At 44.8% G+C, this 13795-nt stretch overlaps 1 protein-coding gene and 1 non-coding gene across 4 annotated transcripts; both read right to left on the bottom strand.

Moving 5' to 3' along the window:
* Positions 1–1197: 1197 nt before the first annotated feature.
* Positions 1198–9042, bottom strand: EIF5 (eukaryotic translation initiation factor 5). 3 transcript variants are annotated; one of them, XM_072864638.1, is made up of 12 exons: positions 8909–9042; positions 8546–8738; positions 6225–6504; positions 5877–5958; positions 5480–5652; positions 5035–5146; positions 4303–4442; positions 3632–3790; positions 3272–3433; positions 2826–2990; positions 2414–2548; positions 1198–1597 (listed from the first exon to the last, which is right to left on the bottom strand). In XM_072864638.1, the coding sequence occupies exons 3-12, from the start codon at positions 6294–6296 to the stop codon at positions 1505–1507; spliced, it is 1293 nt and encodes a 430-aa protein (XP_072720739.1). In that variant the 5' UTR covers positions 6297–6504; positions 8546–8738; positions 8909–9042; the 3' UTR covers positions 1198–1504. The 3 variants fall into 3 exon arrangements, with proteins under 3 accessions (XP_072720739.1, XP_072720740.1, XP_072720741.1); XM_072864639.1 differs by lacking the exon at positions 8909–9042 and adding an exon at positions 7052–7248 and having other exon boundaries at positions 8546–8847; XM_072864640.1 differs by lacking the exon at positions 8909–9042 and adding an exon at positions 7052–7195 and having other exon boundaries at positions 8546–8847.
* LOC140653776 (small nucleolar RNA SNORA28) lies at positions 4541–4664 on the bottom strand. The gene has a single exon (XR_012043215.1). It is a non-coding gene; the product is annotated as a small nucleolar RNA SNORA28 (small nucleolar RNA).
* Positions 9043–13795: the final 4753 nt, after the last annotated feature.

The following is a 13795-nucleotide window of genomic DNA, read 5'->3' as shown; positions in this document are numbered from 1 at the left end:
TACAAACCCAGTTTAAACAGAAAGGAGAACAAGTGTTCTTTTAAGAGGGGGAAAAAAAAAAGCTGGGACTAAACCTGTATTTAAAATAAAAATCATGTTTTTGTACTCCTGCAATAGAACACCCATCTAAAATAAACCAAGAACACTTCCAAATGCTTCATGGCTTCACCCCACCTTTCTAACACCGTTTGCCACATCTGCTAGTGTTAAGTGACAGTTTGATGCCAGGGCCACCTGCAACGCAACACCAAGTTCACAGACCTACACCCTATTGTTTTGGAGAGGAAGACCTGCGGCTCAGTCACCACTATTGTAACTAGCAAACAAAACCTTCCCCTTCAGCTAGTTCTAAGTTCTGCTATAACAATTTGACCAGGAAGAGCAGCTCACTGTGCACTGGAGCCTCCGTCTCTCAAAACTTGTAATACTGGATCACAGAACAATGAAAAATCCGCATTGTCACTCTCTCACCGGTCTTGGTTTTCCAGAGCAAAAGACTGTGAAGGGCAACAAAGAAAACCCTCCCCAAGACCCCACACTGACCCATACTGCCGCTAACCACGTCACGTTTCCCGATTTAGATGGACTAGGCTCTCTTTGTACTGTTTCCAAAGGACTCTGGTACCTCAGCCTTGGCATTCAGGATCTACAAAACTCACTTCCAGAGCTACACAGGTCAGCTGCAGGGGCAGCAGATAGTGCCCTCTTCCCCTCCCTCCCCACCCCAAATCAGACCGAGCAGGGTGCCCATTTCCTCTGCCACGGTGCCACTGCACAGCGGAGCACAGCCACGGCCAGCTCTTCAGCAGCAGTGCATGCTAACTAAGAGGTACTGGTTTGCTCAGCTTGTCAGAGCACTGAAAGCTGTGTTTAGTGGACCTGTTGAAAACCTCAAAAAAAAAACCAAACCACAAACTTATGTAGTGAACACCTGTGAAGTTTGTTAAAAAAGCCTGCAAGGATCAGACAGTTGTCTTCTGTTTTAAGAAGCTGGCATCTGTACACTGTAGCTTGCCCAACATCTGGGTCTTGCCCAGGTCTCAAATCTCCACTGTTGTAACAGCCTCTAAGCTAAGGCTATTTTTTTTTTGTGCCTCATTCAAGAGATTTTTGTCATTTTGTCTCAAACTTCACAAGTTTCGTTAAGTTGTGTAAATACTTACTTGGAAAAGAAATAAGGGAGTTCAGAGTCACAAGTGAAGATTGACCAAAACCAAATCCTTTATTTCCACAACTGTATAAATGTGCTCCAAGTATGTGTCCAACACAAGTTAGAAAAACAAAATAGAACATGCCAGTTGCAAACTAGATCAGTTCACCAACGTGCCGACTCCTTGGTGTTAGGCTTAGTTACACAAGACCAGTCACAGTAAAAAGATACATTTTAGAGTACAAAGAGTAGCAGGACGTTAAGCCATTTCAGCTTGTGCACATACAAGTCACACTTCTGGCAGAAAATGCAGAGAAGTTTGCATCATTATGCTGGAAGCTATGTTGCATCACTTTAAATGGCATCGATATCAATATCGTCATCTTTATTGTTTGCAGGCTTCACAGTCTCAACTTTAGGTACACTGGCAGTTGTAGAGTACACCACCTGTGGAGACAAGACACTTACTTTTACTACAGCACCTACTGCCACAGTTATGTACTAGAGCAATTGTAACATCAGGAGTTTGCAACACCCGCCCGCTCAACAGCCATGAGCTACTCCCATGAACCTGCCTAACACACTGCTCCGTGTTCTGAAATACACTGCACAGCACATGCCAGTTTGAGAATTAATACTGCAGAGGAAACCTGAGTTTGGGCATGCTGAAACTACAGCTACACCTTAACATCTGTCTTTAGAAGGCAGAGGCATGCATGCAGGAAGGAGAATCTCATATCCAGGAACAAGAGTAGGTACTACGGGGAGGAGAACACACAAACAAAACACCCACACACAAAAGAAATCCCAGCCACAGTCAGCTGGAGTGTAGCTAACAGATTTTACCTAGGCCTAAACTGTGAGGAAAATGGCCATTTGTTCTTTAATTGGCTTTTCTAACAGCCACCCACCCACTAACTCTTCTACAACATGAGGCTTTATGCACAATACCTTGTCAATCTTCCACTATGAACTACTACTATGCAAAAGACTGACTGTACCATTCCACGATGACAGTCTTTGGCCATTGAGATGCACTTGTACTGCTACAAAAATTATCTTCAGTAGAGAAGTGACTACACTTAGCAAAAATGCTGACAGAGCCATCAGAAATGAGGTGTTCCCCCAGTTGCCAACACGCACAGCAATACACGAAGTAAGCTATTTTATGGTGCATCAGGGCAAAGTACAAGACTTAAGTGTGCAGGAACAGTGCAACCTTGGAGTTGTTTACAACTCAGTAAGCAAGCAAGCCTTTCCTACCTCTATGTTTTCATCTTCATCCTCTTCTTCATTACCGGAAGATTCTTCTTCAGCTTCCTTCAGCCATTTAATAAATGGTTCTGCTTTGACACGAATTTCTTTGGCAAGCTCCTTTGAAACATATTTCTTTGAGGCCTGAAAGACAGAAGCACACAGACTTTGCTTGAACACTGAAGGAGTTTACACCAGATCATACCCAAATACAGCAAGAGCCTAACTCAGAACTCTAGCCTCAGCCTGCTGCCTTGAACAGCCCATTTTTGAAAGGGAGGTTTCTCCCAGACAGTAACTTGTCTCAGATTAGTTGTTTAAAGAAATCTGCACAAGAAGCCACACCAGAATGGAGAAGCCAGATACAGTACACTACATTCAGGTACTTCGCTGGTATAGTATGTGAAATACTACCCCGTACCTTTTCTGCCCAGCCAAGGATGACTTCTTCTTCCAGAAGATCTGCATCATACATTTCCTTCAAAATATGCGGTATTTTAGAAATAAGCTGAGACTGATGCATGGCTACCACACACTCAAAGCCATGGAGAAGGTACCTCTGAGCTTTCTTGTTGTTGTGGCAGAACTAGAATTGCAACGAAAACAAAAGCGATTAAATTAGCTTTTTTCCCCTCTCCAGAAAGAGAGCTGCTGCTTCTGCTCTTAACCCCGTGAGACAGCGAAGTTTACAACAGCTCATACGACCCCTCCACCCAGCAGTTTTCCCTAGCTTAGAAGTAGTGGTTTAAAAACAAAAACCCTACAAAAAGCATTCTTCCCCACACAATCCAGAACTGGGTCAAGTAGTTGCTACAAAAATCCAACCCAACAGTTGTTACACTGGGTGCAGAAGAAGAGACTGCTTACACGAAGGAAGTGACGCCTGTATTTCCTTATCTGTTCACGAATCTTTTCATCGAAAAGGACTTCAGTGAGAACTAGAGGGCCCATAGCCTTTACATCCAGTCTCTCTGCTTCTGCTACAATGTCTTTGTCAGAAGTATCAATGACACCTTCATCCTTCTTTTTCTGCAAGACAGGAACAGGTAGAAACATTTTAAGTCTACTGAGGTCTGTGTCAATGCTCTATTGCACTGCTTCCTTCTCCACCACTGGTGGAACCAGTACTTTGGTAGAAGCTTAAGCAGCTTGCTCTTAGTCTCCTTACCAAGGTTTTGTACAGCTACAGCAAAGCAGCTACCAAGCCAACAACCAGAGAATATTCACCTTCACAAAATCAAACAGTATGTTGACTCTCTCCTCCACTGTTCTTTCCAGGTCTTCACTAAGTGTGAGGTTCTTTGCATGATCACTGATTTCATCCATTCTACGCCTCTGGGCTTCTTCTGTTGTGTCTTCACCCCAGTCGTCATCATCCTCCTCCTCCTAAAAACAAAGAGATTCATACAATGTTACTACAAGCTTAGTAATAGGTGAGTATTGTTTCTAGATACAGACTTGAGAGCATTTTTATAAACATGTATTTTTGATTTTTCCCTAAAGGAAGGGCTACACTATGATGGGCAAGTCACAGATGATGGAGAAAGGGCAGACGTAGGAAAGAAGTAATGGAAGCTAGACGTGTTTGTAGCCATCCGTAGCGTTACTTAAGTATGGTGTTTCACCACTCTATCTAGTACACTCACAAGATATTCCTTCCCAGGGAGTGTAAAGGCTACGCAGCTTTCACTTAGCAAGGAGCACATGTACTGTTACTGAAGAGTTGACGAAGCTGCTATAGAGGGGTAACAGGGATACTTCTATTCCAGCAGTGAAGTTCTGGATACAGTAAGAACTTGGGGTGCAATGCTGACTTGCAAGGAATAGCAGTTATTTAAAGTTTTAAATCAGAGCAAGACACCACACACCCTCACCTCCCTGCTTCACCTTCTACTTACCACAACCTGTGGAGGAGTAATCTCCTCTGGTGGTGGGGGTGGAAGTGTCTCACTGCTGGACACAGAACCATTCTCTTTGTCCTTGCCTTTTCTATTCTTCTTCTCCTTTTCTTTCTTTCCTGTACCAGTGTCACCACTTTCTGCAAATGAATTTTAGTGTTTCAGCTTTCTTTAGTTCATAGAATAAAGTCCCTGCACTACTGCACCTCTGCCAAATCCCCATTTCAAAGACATAAGGCTTGTCCAAGTCTATATAACAGGTGACCTCACAAAGCAGAGGCCCCTGGAATAGGTTAGACTTTTCTATTCTAGCAAGCTTAAATTGCAGCAGGCAACTAGATGCTTACTACAGAGTGTTGCTTGCACAGAACAAGTACATTACAGTTAGCATTTACTATACTGCTTTCACTTCCTACCCTTTTACTTCGCACTGACTTAAAGGCAAAACTGCAATGAGCACCTGGTGACTGCTAAGTTTTGTCCTGCATAGGCAAATGCAACCTCAGAAATACTCCTACTTGGTAAGGATACAGGATCACAAGGGAAGAGACAGCTCATATAGAAGCTATGAGCACAGCTACTTCATCCTGACCTACGAACATACTCTAGCAGTATGCTGGAGCCTTTTTACACTTTAATTAGATGCGAGCTGTTTGTTTTTCTACTTCATCAACAGCACTCACACTGGGCAAGTTCCTTTTACTCCCCCCCCAAATAAGGAAACACACTTACCAGGTGGGTTTTTGAGAATGAACGTGCAGAGTTTATGGTTTGTGTCAAGCATGCCTCGATAGCCACAGGCTTTGCAAGAGTTACCTATAGTTTGTTTCTTAGGATTGACATGCTGTAAAAAAAGAACAACCTCCAGTTAACATACCACTTACAGAACAATTATGCATTAAAGCCTAAACTTGATGTTTACATTATCACCTCCACAGGATTAAGCCAGAGACTTAAATACTTTGTATCACCCCCAACACAGCAAATTTAGAACTAGCAATTCAGCTCAGAAGTTTAGAGCTGTTCTGAGTCTAAAACCTTCCCAAGTGGGGTGGGGGGTATACTGGATTTTCTCTTCACAGATATTAGAGTCACCTATTAACTTCACACCACTCACATAAACATCTAATGAAGTGTTTCCATGGTGTTACCACTAATACAGACAGAGAGCACTCACCAGATCAGTTTCAGGATTCTCACACTCAGGACAGAGAACAAATTTTTTAATGAATCCATCCAACATGTCTTGCAGCTTATTCGCCTCATGAGATCCATTGACAATGTAACGGTCATTCTTAACATCAAACTGGGTCTGTGCTCCCAGCTCACAACCAAAAAATTTGGTAGGATCTGGAAAGAAAGTATAATAATCACCACTGCCCTCAGATCTTCACTGTGATTTTTAACAGCATGTAGATATGCCACTGCTTCTTTCTGTTCATTACGTTATCCTGAGATAATCACATTTCTTTCTTACAAATCTTGAAACAGAATTAATGCTTTATTAGCTACTTAACGCTACCACTTCAAACACAAAAGCATAAAACAAAACACTGTCACTCCAGACTACTTACACGTTGGAGGCCGATTAAGCGCCTTTGCAACGTCAACCATGTTGACTATAACCGTCTTTATTCCATTTCCTTTGCCCTCCACCTAAAGAAAAAAAAAAGTGTTTTAAAATTAAGTGACTGCAACAGCCAAACCCAGTATGTATTCCCCATTTCACTACATCAAAGTTTTGCTTTGAAGCATCTTCTTAGAAGAGCTAATGTGCACTTAGTCTGGGCAGAAAGGAGCAGACATCCTCCTTGCCCTATGACTGGCTAAACATTGGTAACATTACCTCACACCTCTATTTCTATCAAGACAGCAAGTGATGTGAAACACTACCTACTTACCACTAATGCTTAGTAAATTACCTTGGCAATCAGACGGGGCATTTTGTAGCGATAGAACTGATCTGAAACACTGCGGTTGACGTTGACAGACATTTTGCCTTATTAGTAGCTTTATCAATAAGATGAAGAGATCTTTGATTGCAGTTTTTTGGTATCTTCTGTCTGGAGAAGACGGGATGACATAAACGACTGCAAGAGTTCTCGGTCTCTGACATGAAAAAATTTTCGCCACTGAGGCTGTAAGGTTCTTGCTTGTATGCTATGTTTCCCCAATACAGGTACCAGTGGCTGCGCAACAGCTCTGCAAGTATTAATAAACAGAAAAGAAATTAAGTTTATCTTAATGTGCACCAACCAGAATTTGCTACAGAGCTACAAAAGGGACTATATTTAGGGTTAAAAGAAGAAAAAAAAAAGTACATTCTTTATGCTACAGCTTTCTTCAACTTGTGGACTAAAAACAATAGCCTTGAATTGTACTGCTAAGTAACTTTTCCTCAACTACACCACAGAGCTTTCCACCCTCTTCTTTCTTACTACCCAAAAAGCATTGAACAGCTTAAGACTATTTTCTGTACAATTAACTCCTCAAGGAGTGCTGTGATCAATAAAGAAGGTAAAGGAACATTGCTTGATTTATTATGGAGACCAATGGCTCTTGCACCGAGAGGGTCATGTGACAAGTTTCAGGTTGCAGGAAGCAGGAGAAAGATCTGGAAAAGAGTTTCAAATTCCACATCATGGCATGAACCTATCACAAAACCCGAAGTCTGTCAGAATGTTGAGAAGTATCAGTAAGATGAAGCAGCAGCAATCTGTAGCCCAACATAATTTTTTACATGGCTTACCAGTTTTTCGGATCGGAGTGGAAAAGAGTTGAAAATTAGGTAATTCTCCCTCTCACTTATGGATTCTCATAGCAGCTTCTGTTGAGTTTTGACTTAACAATAAGCCTGATAAAGTCTGACATAAGTTGCTTCACTGTAGAAAGCCTAGCAATGCAGAGGTACAGAGCAGTGCAGCAGCTTTTCCAGTTGATTTTTTTCTTAGGGGAAGGGGGAAGGGGGGGAAGGGGAAGGAGGATGAATCCTATTATTAAAGTTGCCTTAAGCAGTATTTACATATTTAAATTAACATGTGTCTCTATAATCAGATCTAAGAGTACTTAAGCCACAACACAGGCAACCGTGACTACAGCATGGCTATTCTGACACGTCATCATGTTGTTATCATTAATGACAGAAGCGTTGACACATTAAAATAGCCTTCTTAGTATTTATGCATAAGCACATATGCACGTCTATCGGTTCCACATAGTCCTAGTCCCTCCGGTCAGGTTTACAAATTCTTTACAGAAGAAGCAAATAGATTTGTAGGTGCCTCGGGTTCTACGTTATCCCAGATGCCGTTTTGCCCTTCCTCAGCAAAAAGTGCACCGTGGACTTTGTTTCAAGCACGAGGCTTCCTTCCCCAAAATGTCTAAAAAGAACCACCATGTGACCTGACCACGTGCTTGCAGAAGCACTGAGGAACCAGGTATCTCGGTGACTGAGCATGAGCTCTCGACAGAACGTGCCGTTTCCCCTCCTTCCAGATTACAGCTTTTGTCTGCTGTAGACTAAAGCTCCCTCTCCTGGTCCCTAGGACACCTCATCCCAAGCACCACCCCCCCCCCATATGCTATGCATAGAGAAAAAAAGCGGGAAGGCAGAGAGACTCTCTGCTTCAAAGCACCCTATCCCCGCCCCACTCAGCCCTATGATGAGTCATAAATGCAGCAATTAAGCACTGAGTCAGCCCTGGAAGAGATAGGGGAAGTCACCTCCAGCCACGCATGCGCTCTCCAGCCGCGAAAGGGGGACGCTCCGCAGCTGCCCCCCCTTGCCCGTCCCCCCGGGGCTAACCCTGAAAGGGCAGCCCCCCCCCCCAGCGGGTTTCTAACTGCGCCACAGCTCCCCCCGCCCACCCGCACCACGGGGAGGCGCGGCCCCGGCCGCCGCCATCTTGTCTCGTCGCATGGCGGCGGTGGGGAATTAAAGAAAAAAATAAAATAAAAAAGAAAAAAACAAACCAAACAAAAAAACAGCAAACGGGTGCAACTGAAGCCTTGGGGCTTTTGGTTTTCGTTTTTTTTCTTCCCCCACCCACCTCGTTTCTCTTTCCCGTCCTATCAAGTTCCCGGACACCTCACACAAACCTCTCCCACTATCCACCGTTTACCGACAACCCGACGCCCCAGCCCAGCCTAAGGCGCTCGCCCGCTCCCCTCACCTTCTCGGGACCCAAACCCTCCTCTCAATCCCCACTGCCCTCATCCGCCCTAGCCCAGTCCTAATACTCACCGTTTTCGTCCAATAAAGACATAAACCCAACGCTGCTCGCCCCGGGCTGCGACGAAGCCGAGTATGCGAGGAGAACAGGGCCGTGCGGGCGCTTATATCCAGACGGAGAGGGAGGCGGAGGCGGACGCCGCAGCCTCCGGGTCCCGGCGTCCTGGGGCGGGCGGTATCAGCAGGGACAGCAGTGCCGGACAATCTGCGGGCAAGACACAATCAGGGGCATCGTTAGTGGCGGCACCTGTGAGGAGAGGAGGGAGGAGGAGGGGGGATAAGAGGGAAGGGGGGAGGGAGAGGCGGCGGCCGGCGCGCAGCTCAGGCAGAAGGGGGCGGTTGACGGGACCCCGGCAATGGCTGCCCCATACTCACCTCTAGAATGTTCTCGCTCTGACTGAACAACGCCAAAGCTGGGATCAATCAGCCAGCGGCGTGCCCCGCCCCCCCAGCTCCTCCATTGGCTCGCCGCTCGCCTTGGGACGAAGCTATTGGCTGAGGGCTCGCCGTACCCCCCACCCACTGGCGGCGACCACTATCAATCAAGACACCCCTGGCTTCGCCTCCCTCCCCCTCTGCCCTCCCCCCGCCAGTGCCCCAAAGGACATCGCGTCTACATCGACCGAGTCTCGCGAGAGAGTGCGGGACGGGGCAGGGGAGGTGCGGGAGCTGCCGCGGCTGAGTCAGGGCGGCGGGGCCTGGGGCAGGGGGCTTCCAGCGGCTGCCAGCGCCCCCCGGCCTCCCTCGGCCTCCCTCGGCCTCCCCTTCCTTCCTGCTGGGTGTGCTGAGAGGCCTCTCCCCCACCCCGCTGCGGCCAGCGCCGCTTCGCGCCTCGGCCTCTCTTCGGGGCTGCTATACCTCTCGGGGAGGCGAGCGGGCCGCCGCGGCCCAGAAAGGCCCCTCGCCTTTGGGCCGGGCCTGCGCAGGCCGGTGGCGCGGGGCGCTTCGGGGCAGGCCCGAGTCCCGCTCCCCGCCCTCGCTTTCCAGACGCCGGCGGCGCGCAGCGGGCCGGGGGGGGCCGGGGCTCTTCGCCCCGCCGCGCTCCCGCTCCCGCTGTCCGTGGCGGCCAGCCACGCCCGGCCGGGGGCTGGGGAGGGGTGCGGGGCTGCGCTTCTGAGGGAAGCAGAGCCCGCAGTGCTGTAGCAAGGAAAATCTGGGTGGGTTTCGACTCATAAGAGACCGGCGATGACCGAATGCTTGACCTCACAGCAACTGTATTACAAATAATTTAAAGCAATTAAGTTGCTGACTAAGTTGTGTTTTTCCTGTACAGCCTGCTTTCAGGGCGCAGGAAAGACCCTATTATTTAATTTCAGCATCATAAAGACGGCTTTGGGTAGCTCTGGGTGCTTGGGCTACTTCACAAAGGACGATGCAATCGCCATGTGCGTGTCCTCTCTATTCTTAATGTAAAATGTTGCCAGCCCCCCTTAAGTGAATTGGGACCCTGGATGAAATACATGTTTGGATTTACATTCACTTAAAAAGCAGAAAACTTCAGTCCTTTCTTCCCTGTGCTCTATTCTTTCCCATCTTCTTCCATCTTCACTCTTCCAGTATCACAGGAATTAAGTATTTTGGACATCTAAAATGTGAATAATGTTCAGGTGGCAAAGAACTTAATTTTTTACTTTATTGATTGATGAACCGTCTTACCCCTATAAATACGCCCGAGTGGAACAATACTCCTCAGTTCCTGTCGCTGTGTCTTACTGAATAATGTTGTAAAGCTTCTCAATGGCTATGTGGGTGTATAGAGGAAAAGAGGGAAGGAAGATAAAGCTAATAGTGACATTAAACAATGTCATATACTCTAAATCTCTTCCTCCCTGAAGTTAGTTTTGAAATGCAGGTTTCCCAGCTGACTTTGATAACATGTTGATGTGGTCAAAGGGAACACCCCTCCTATTGAACCTTCAAGTACATCTTGAACATGTCTGGTGTGATATGCAAAAGAACTGCATTAAAACATGAAGGTGACCAATAAAAGAGGTTTTCTTAGACATCATAAAAGCTGGGCTATCGTTACGAACACTTTCAGGGACACACAATAATAAAAATCTTATTCCCTCAGCTGGAGCAACCAGAGAGAAACGTGCATATCTCAGGGCTTTCTAACAAGAACCTTCTACATGATGGCTGCTGCCCTAGTTATACGTCTCTTCAGCCTATGGAATAGCACGTCTTTGTAGCCAGGACAGCGTCATGTAAAACGTCATGTGAGTCTGTCTTGGACTTCACTATCTGCATTTGAAAAAGTTAAAAATTCTTCAGGATATGTTAAATGTCTCATTGATAAACACACAGCAACACTTTCTAAAACATGACAAAGAGGGTTAGGGCAAAATAAGGAAGCATCGCCAAAATATGTGAGGCTTGGCAGTTACCGTGAGGGGAAAAAAATCATAAAAATGTGGGAGGCAAGAAAAGCACAGCAGGAACTCCTTTGCTGTGAAAATATGCAGCATGAATAACTTGCTAAATGCCTCCTGTCTGTGGCTTTAGTTCCACGCTACAACACCTATGAGGTTAATAAATTACGAGTGTTAAAGCATACTGCTGCCAACACCACTTTATTGAGCAGCAAAAGGGAAACAAGACCCTGGATTTGGTGCTATTTGACATAATGAATAACTCTGAACAGTTACGATTAGTAGCATAAAGAAGGATTTTTTTGTTATTTTATAGTATATAAATTGACATCATTAAGTTAAAGAGCTACCTTTTAAGATAGTGTTCTTTCTGCAAAATAGCAGGTTCCATACAGATAGAGTCATATGGTATTCTCCAGGATTATACAAAACAAACTAAAACTGTGGATTATTGTCTTCTTGGTGCCTCGTTGTTGAATTTTTTCTCACCAGAACAATTCATTAATATAAAATGTTGGATCCCAAATATTTTTACTGAATCTTAATATTTATAGTTTGTTCATTTTAGTATCTTGTGGCTTGGACAAGACAGAAACATATTTTCTCTTCTCCTCCTTTAAAACGTCATGGTTTCATGAATCCTGAAGTTCATAGTTCGCAGTGCTTGTCTGACCTTCAAAATACAGACCACTTGTGTGCTTTGCATTTCACTGGTAGAAACTAAGCAGGTTTTAGATATACTTTTGTAGTTAAGACATTTTAAATGGCATTAGTCAGGTTTTGGAAGTGGTTTCATGTCTGAGAATAGGAAGTTTTCCACAGTGGACCTTAGGGTGCGTTTCCTTATCACAGGAATGCTGTATTATCGTTCAGTTTAGCCTTGAACAGTTCAAGTTTGTTCTATGTTGCCTTAGTTTTTATTAAAAATAACAAAGAGTCAATGTCTCTGATAATGCAGCAAAATCAAAATTCTATTGAAAATCTTAATATAGGTCTATATTTAAAATGTAAATCTTCAAAAATGGGCGTTGTAATCATGTGTGTTTATATTCTCTGATAGACAATATTGTGTCCTGTCTGTGGTTTATTCTTCAGCAAGTTTGTCATCTATCAGTGATGTGGTTGGCTATAAACATAACCCTATTTCAATACCCACTTGGTAACCTTGGCCTTGAAGAATGTTTTTTCTCTGCTGTAAGCCACGCGTGTTATCTCCCAGTGCCTGGTTCAGAGCTGTTATTTTGTCCAGTGCAGGCAGGAACCCTTAGCAGCTGAGTAAGTGATTCCTTGTCGCGCCACCTTCATGGCTTTGGCTGTAATTTCAGTAATTTCAGAAGATGGAAAGAGGGCCAAGATTATGTATAGTTACACTGAACCCTGAATAGCAATAGCCTTTCTTCTTCCTATCTTGGAAATGTGTAGAGAAGGTTTAATTTTATTTACATGCCAGGTTTGAATATGCAACCTTTGGGGAAGCATGAGTCCAAAATCTGTCAGGATTGACACTAGACAGTGGTCAGTAGCAAGGGCAGAGGTTAATTCTGGTTTTACTGTTCAGGAGTTCCACATTCGTTGCTGTCTGGCAGCTCACTGTTCATCTTGGGGAGACTCACTTTGTGAATTGCCTTCCTTTCCATGCTCTGTAACATTATAATTCTTGTTAGCTATTATTAGTACTTCAGGAATTAGTAAACAGAGAAAAAAAGCAGCGCAAGTATATCATGTTAGATAAACATATAGCCATTATTTATGGTAGTTATTTTTGTTGCTTCTATCACTGTGCAGAAATGCTAAAATCTCCCAGCTAGTGTTTGGGTCTGAGTGCCCTGAAAGGGCTCAGTGTTCAGCTGACAGCATGAGGCAGGCTCTGCCCCAAACCTGTTATAGTCTCAATAGACACCATGAGGTTCCCTCCTGCCCTCCCTCTTTCTCTTCCTATGTAAGGGAGCCGCCTCAGCGAGGAGAAGCAACCAGCTTTCTCTGCAGAATATAAACCAGTGTTTGATAGCTGTAAATGCTAAGGGAAAAGGGTGCTTTTTCTGTGTCCCAGGTTTTCCTATCAGGATGCAATGTGGGGGATGAATATAGGCTGGCTGGGTAGCAGAGCAATGCTAAGGGGATGCTGGGCCTGACTCTGCAGTTAGCGCTGCTCAATATGAGACCCAAACACTGGGTCATCTGCTGAGATGGGTCACCTGTACCAACACTGTATCCAACACCAGGTTGGAACACCAACCTCTGTTTAATGCAACACCATGTTACATTAAACAGAGGGGTGGCTTCTCAGAGCATCATGAAATCTAACGGGCCTGTTGTCGCTTTGGCTTCCATGAATAAGGCTAAGGTGGGCAGGGAGTATCCTGGCTCTGTCTGCATGTATGTTTGCTGGAATACTCTTTCCAAAATAATAATAGTAACGTATCTTTTGTTAGACCAACTGGTACATCTGGAAGAACTAGCAAGCTTCCTGAACAGCTGAGTAATACCCGTCCATGTAGGCTGAGGGAAGGGCTAAAGGCTGTCATGTGCATCTCTGAATTTTAAGCAGTGCATATCTTCAGCAATGCATTAGAAAAGTGGATGTTTGGGCTATCAGGCTGCATGCACGCAATGGCCATTTGAGTGATCCCGCTGTGTTTGGTAGGATACCATGGATTTTCATCACGGTATTTATTTATTTTTTAACATGAACACATTGATTTGCTTTGCATGTTTTTTTCTGTGTTGGTGATTTTTCAATAGTGTACCTTTACCTTTGGCATTGCACTTGGCTGGTTCTTTGTCTGTGGGAGGATTCTGTTGGGAATTTTACAGACAGTGGTTGTTTGGATGAAAGGACAAAATAAAACATGCTTTTGAGCAAATAAAACCAGGCTGTCTGTGTTTAAAG

The sequence above is a fragment of the Ciconia boyciana genome, chromosome 6, assembly GCF_034638445.1.
Source record: "Ciconia boyciana chromosome 6, ASM3463844v1, whole genome shotgun sequence".
Lineage (NCBI taxonomy): Eukaryota > Metazoa > Chordata > Aves > Ciconiiformes > Ciconiidae > Ciconia > Ciconia boyciana.
This window is presented reverse-complemented; position numbering and strand designations above follow the sequence as displayed.

What these genes read in the sequence shown, in the direction of transcription:
- EIF5 (XM_072864638.1), bottom strand. Translation starts at nt 6,296, where the DNA reads ATGTCTGTCAACGTCAACCGCAGTGTTTCAGATCAGTTCTATCGCTAC. An exon ending in TACTGTTTGATTTTGTGAAG is followed by an intron (nt 3,434 to 3,631) that starts GTGAATATTCTC and finishes CCTGTCTTGCAG; the next exon opens with AAAAAGAAGGATGAAGGTGT. An exon ending in ACAGGCGTCACTTCCTTCGT is followed by an intron (nt 2,991 to 3,271) that starts GTAAGCAGTCTC and finishes TTGCAATTCTAG; the next exon opens with TTCTGCCACAACAACAAGAA.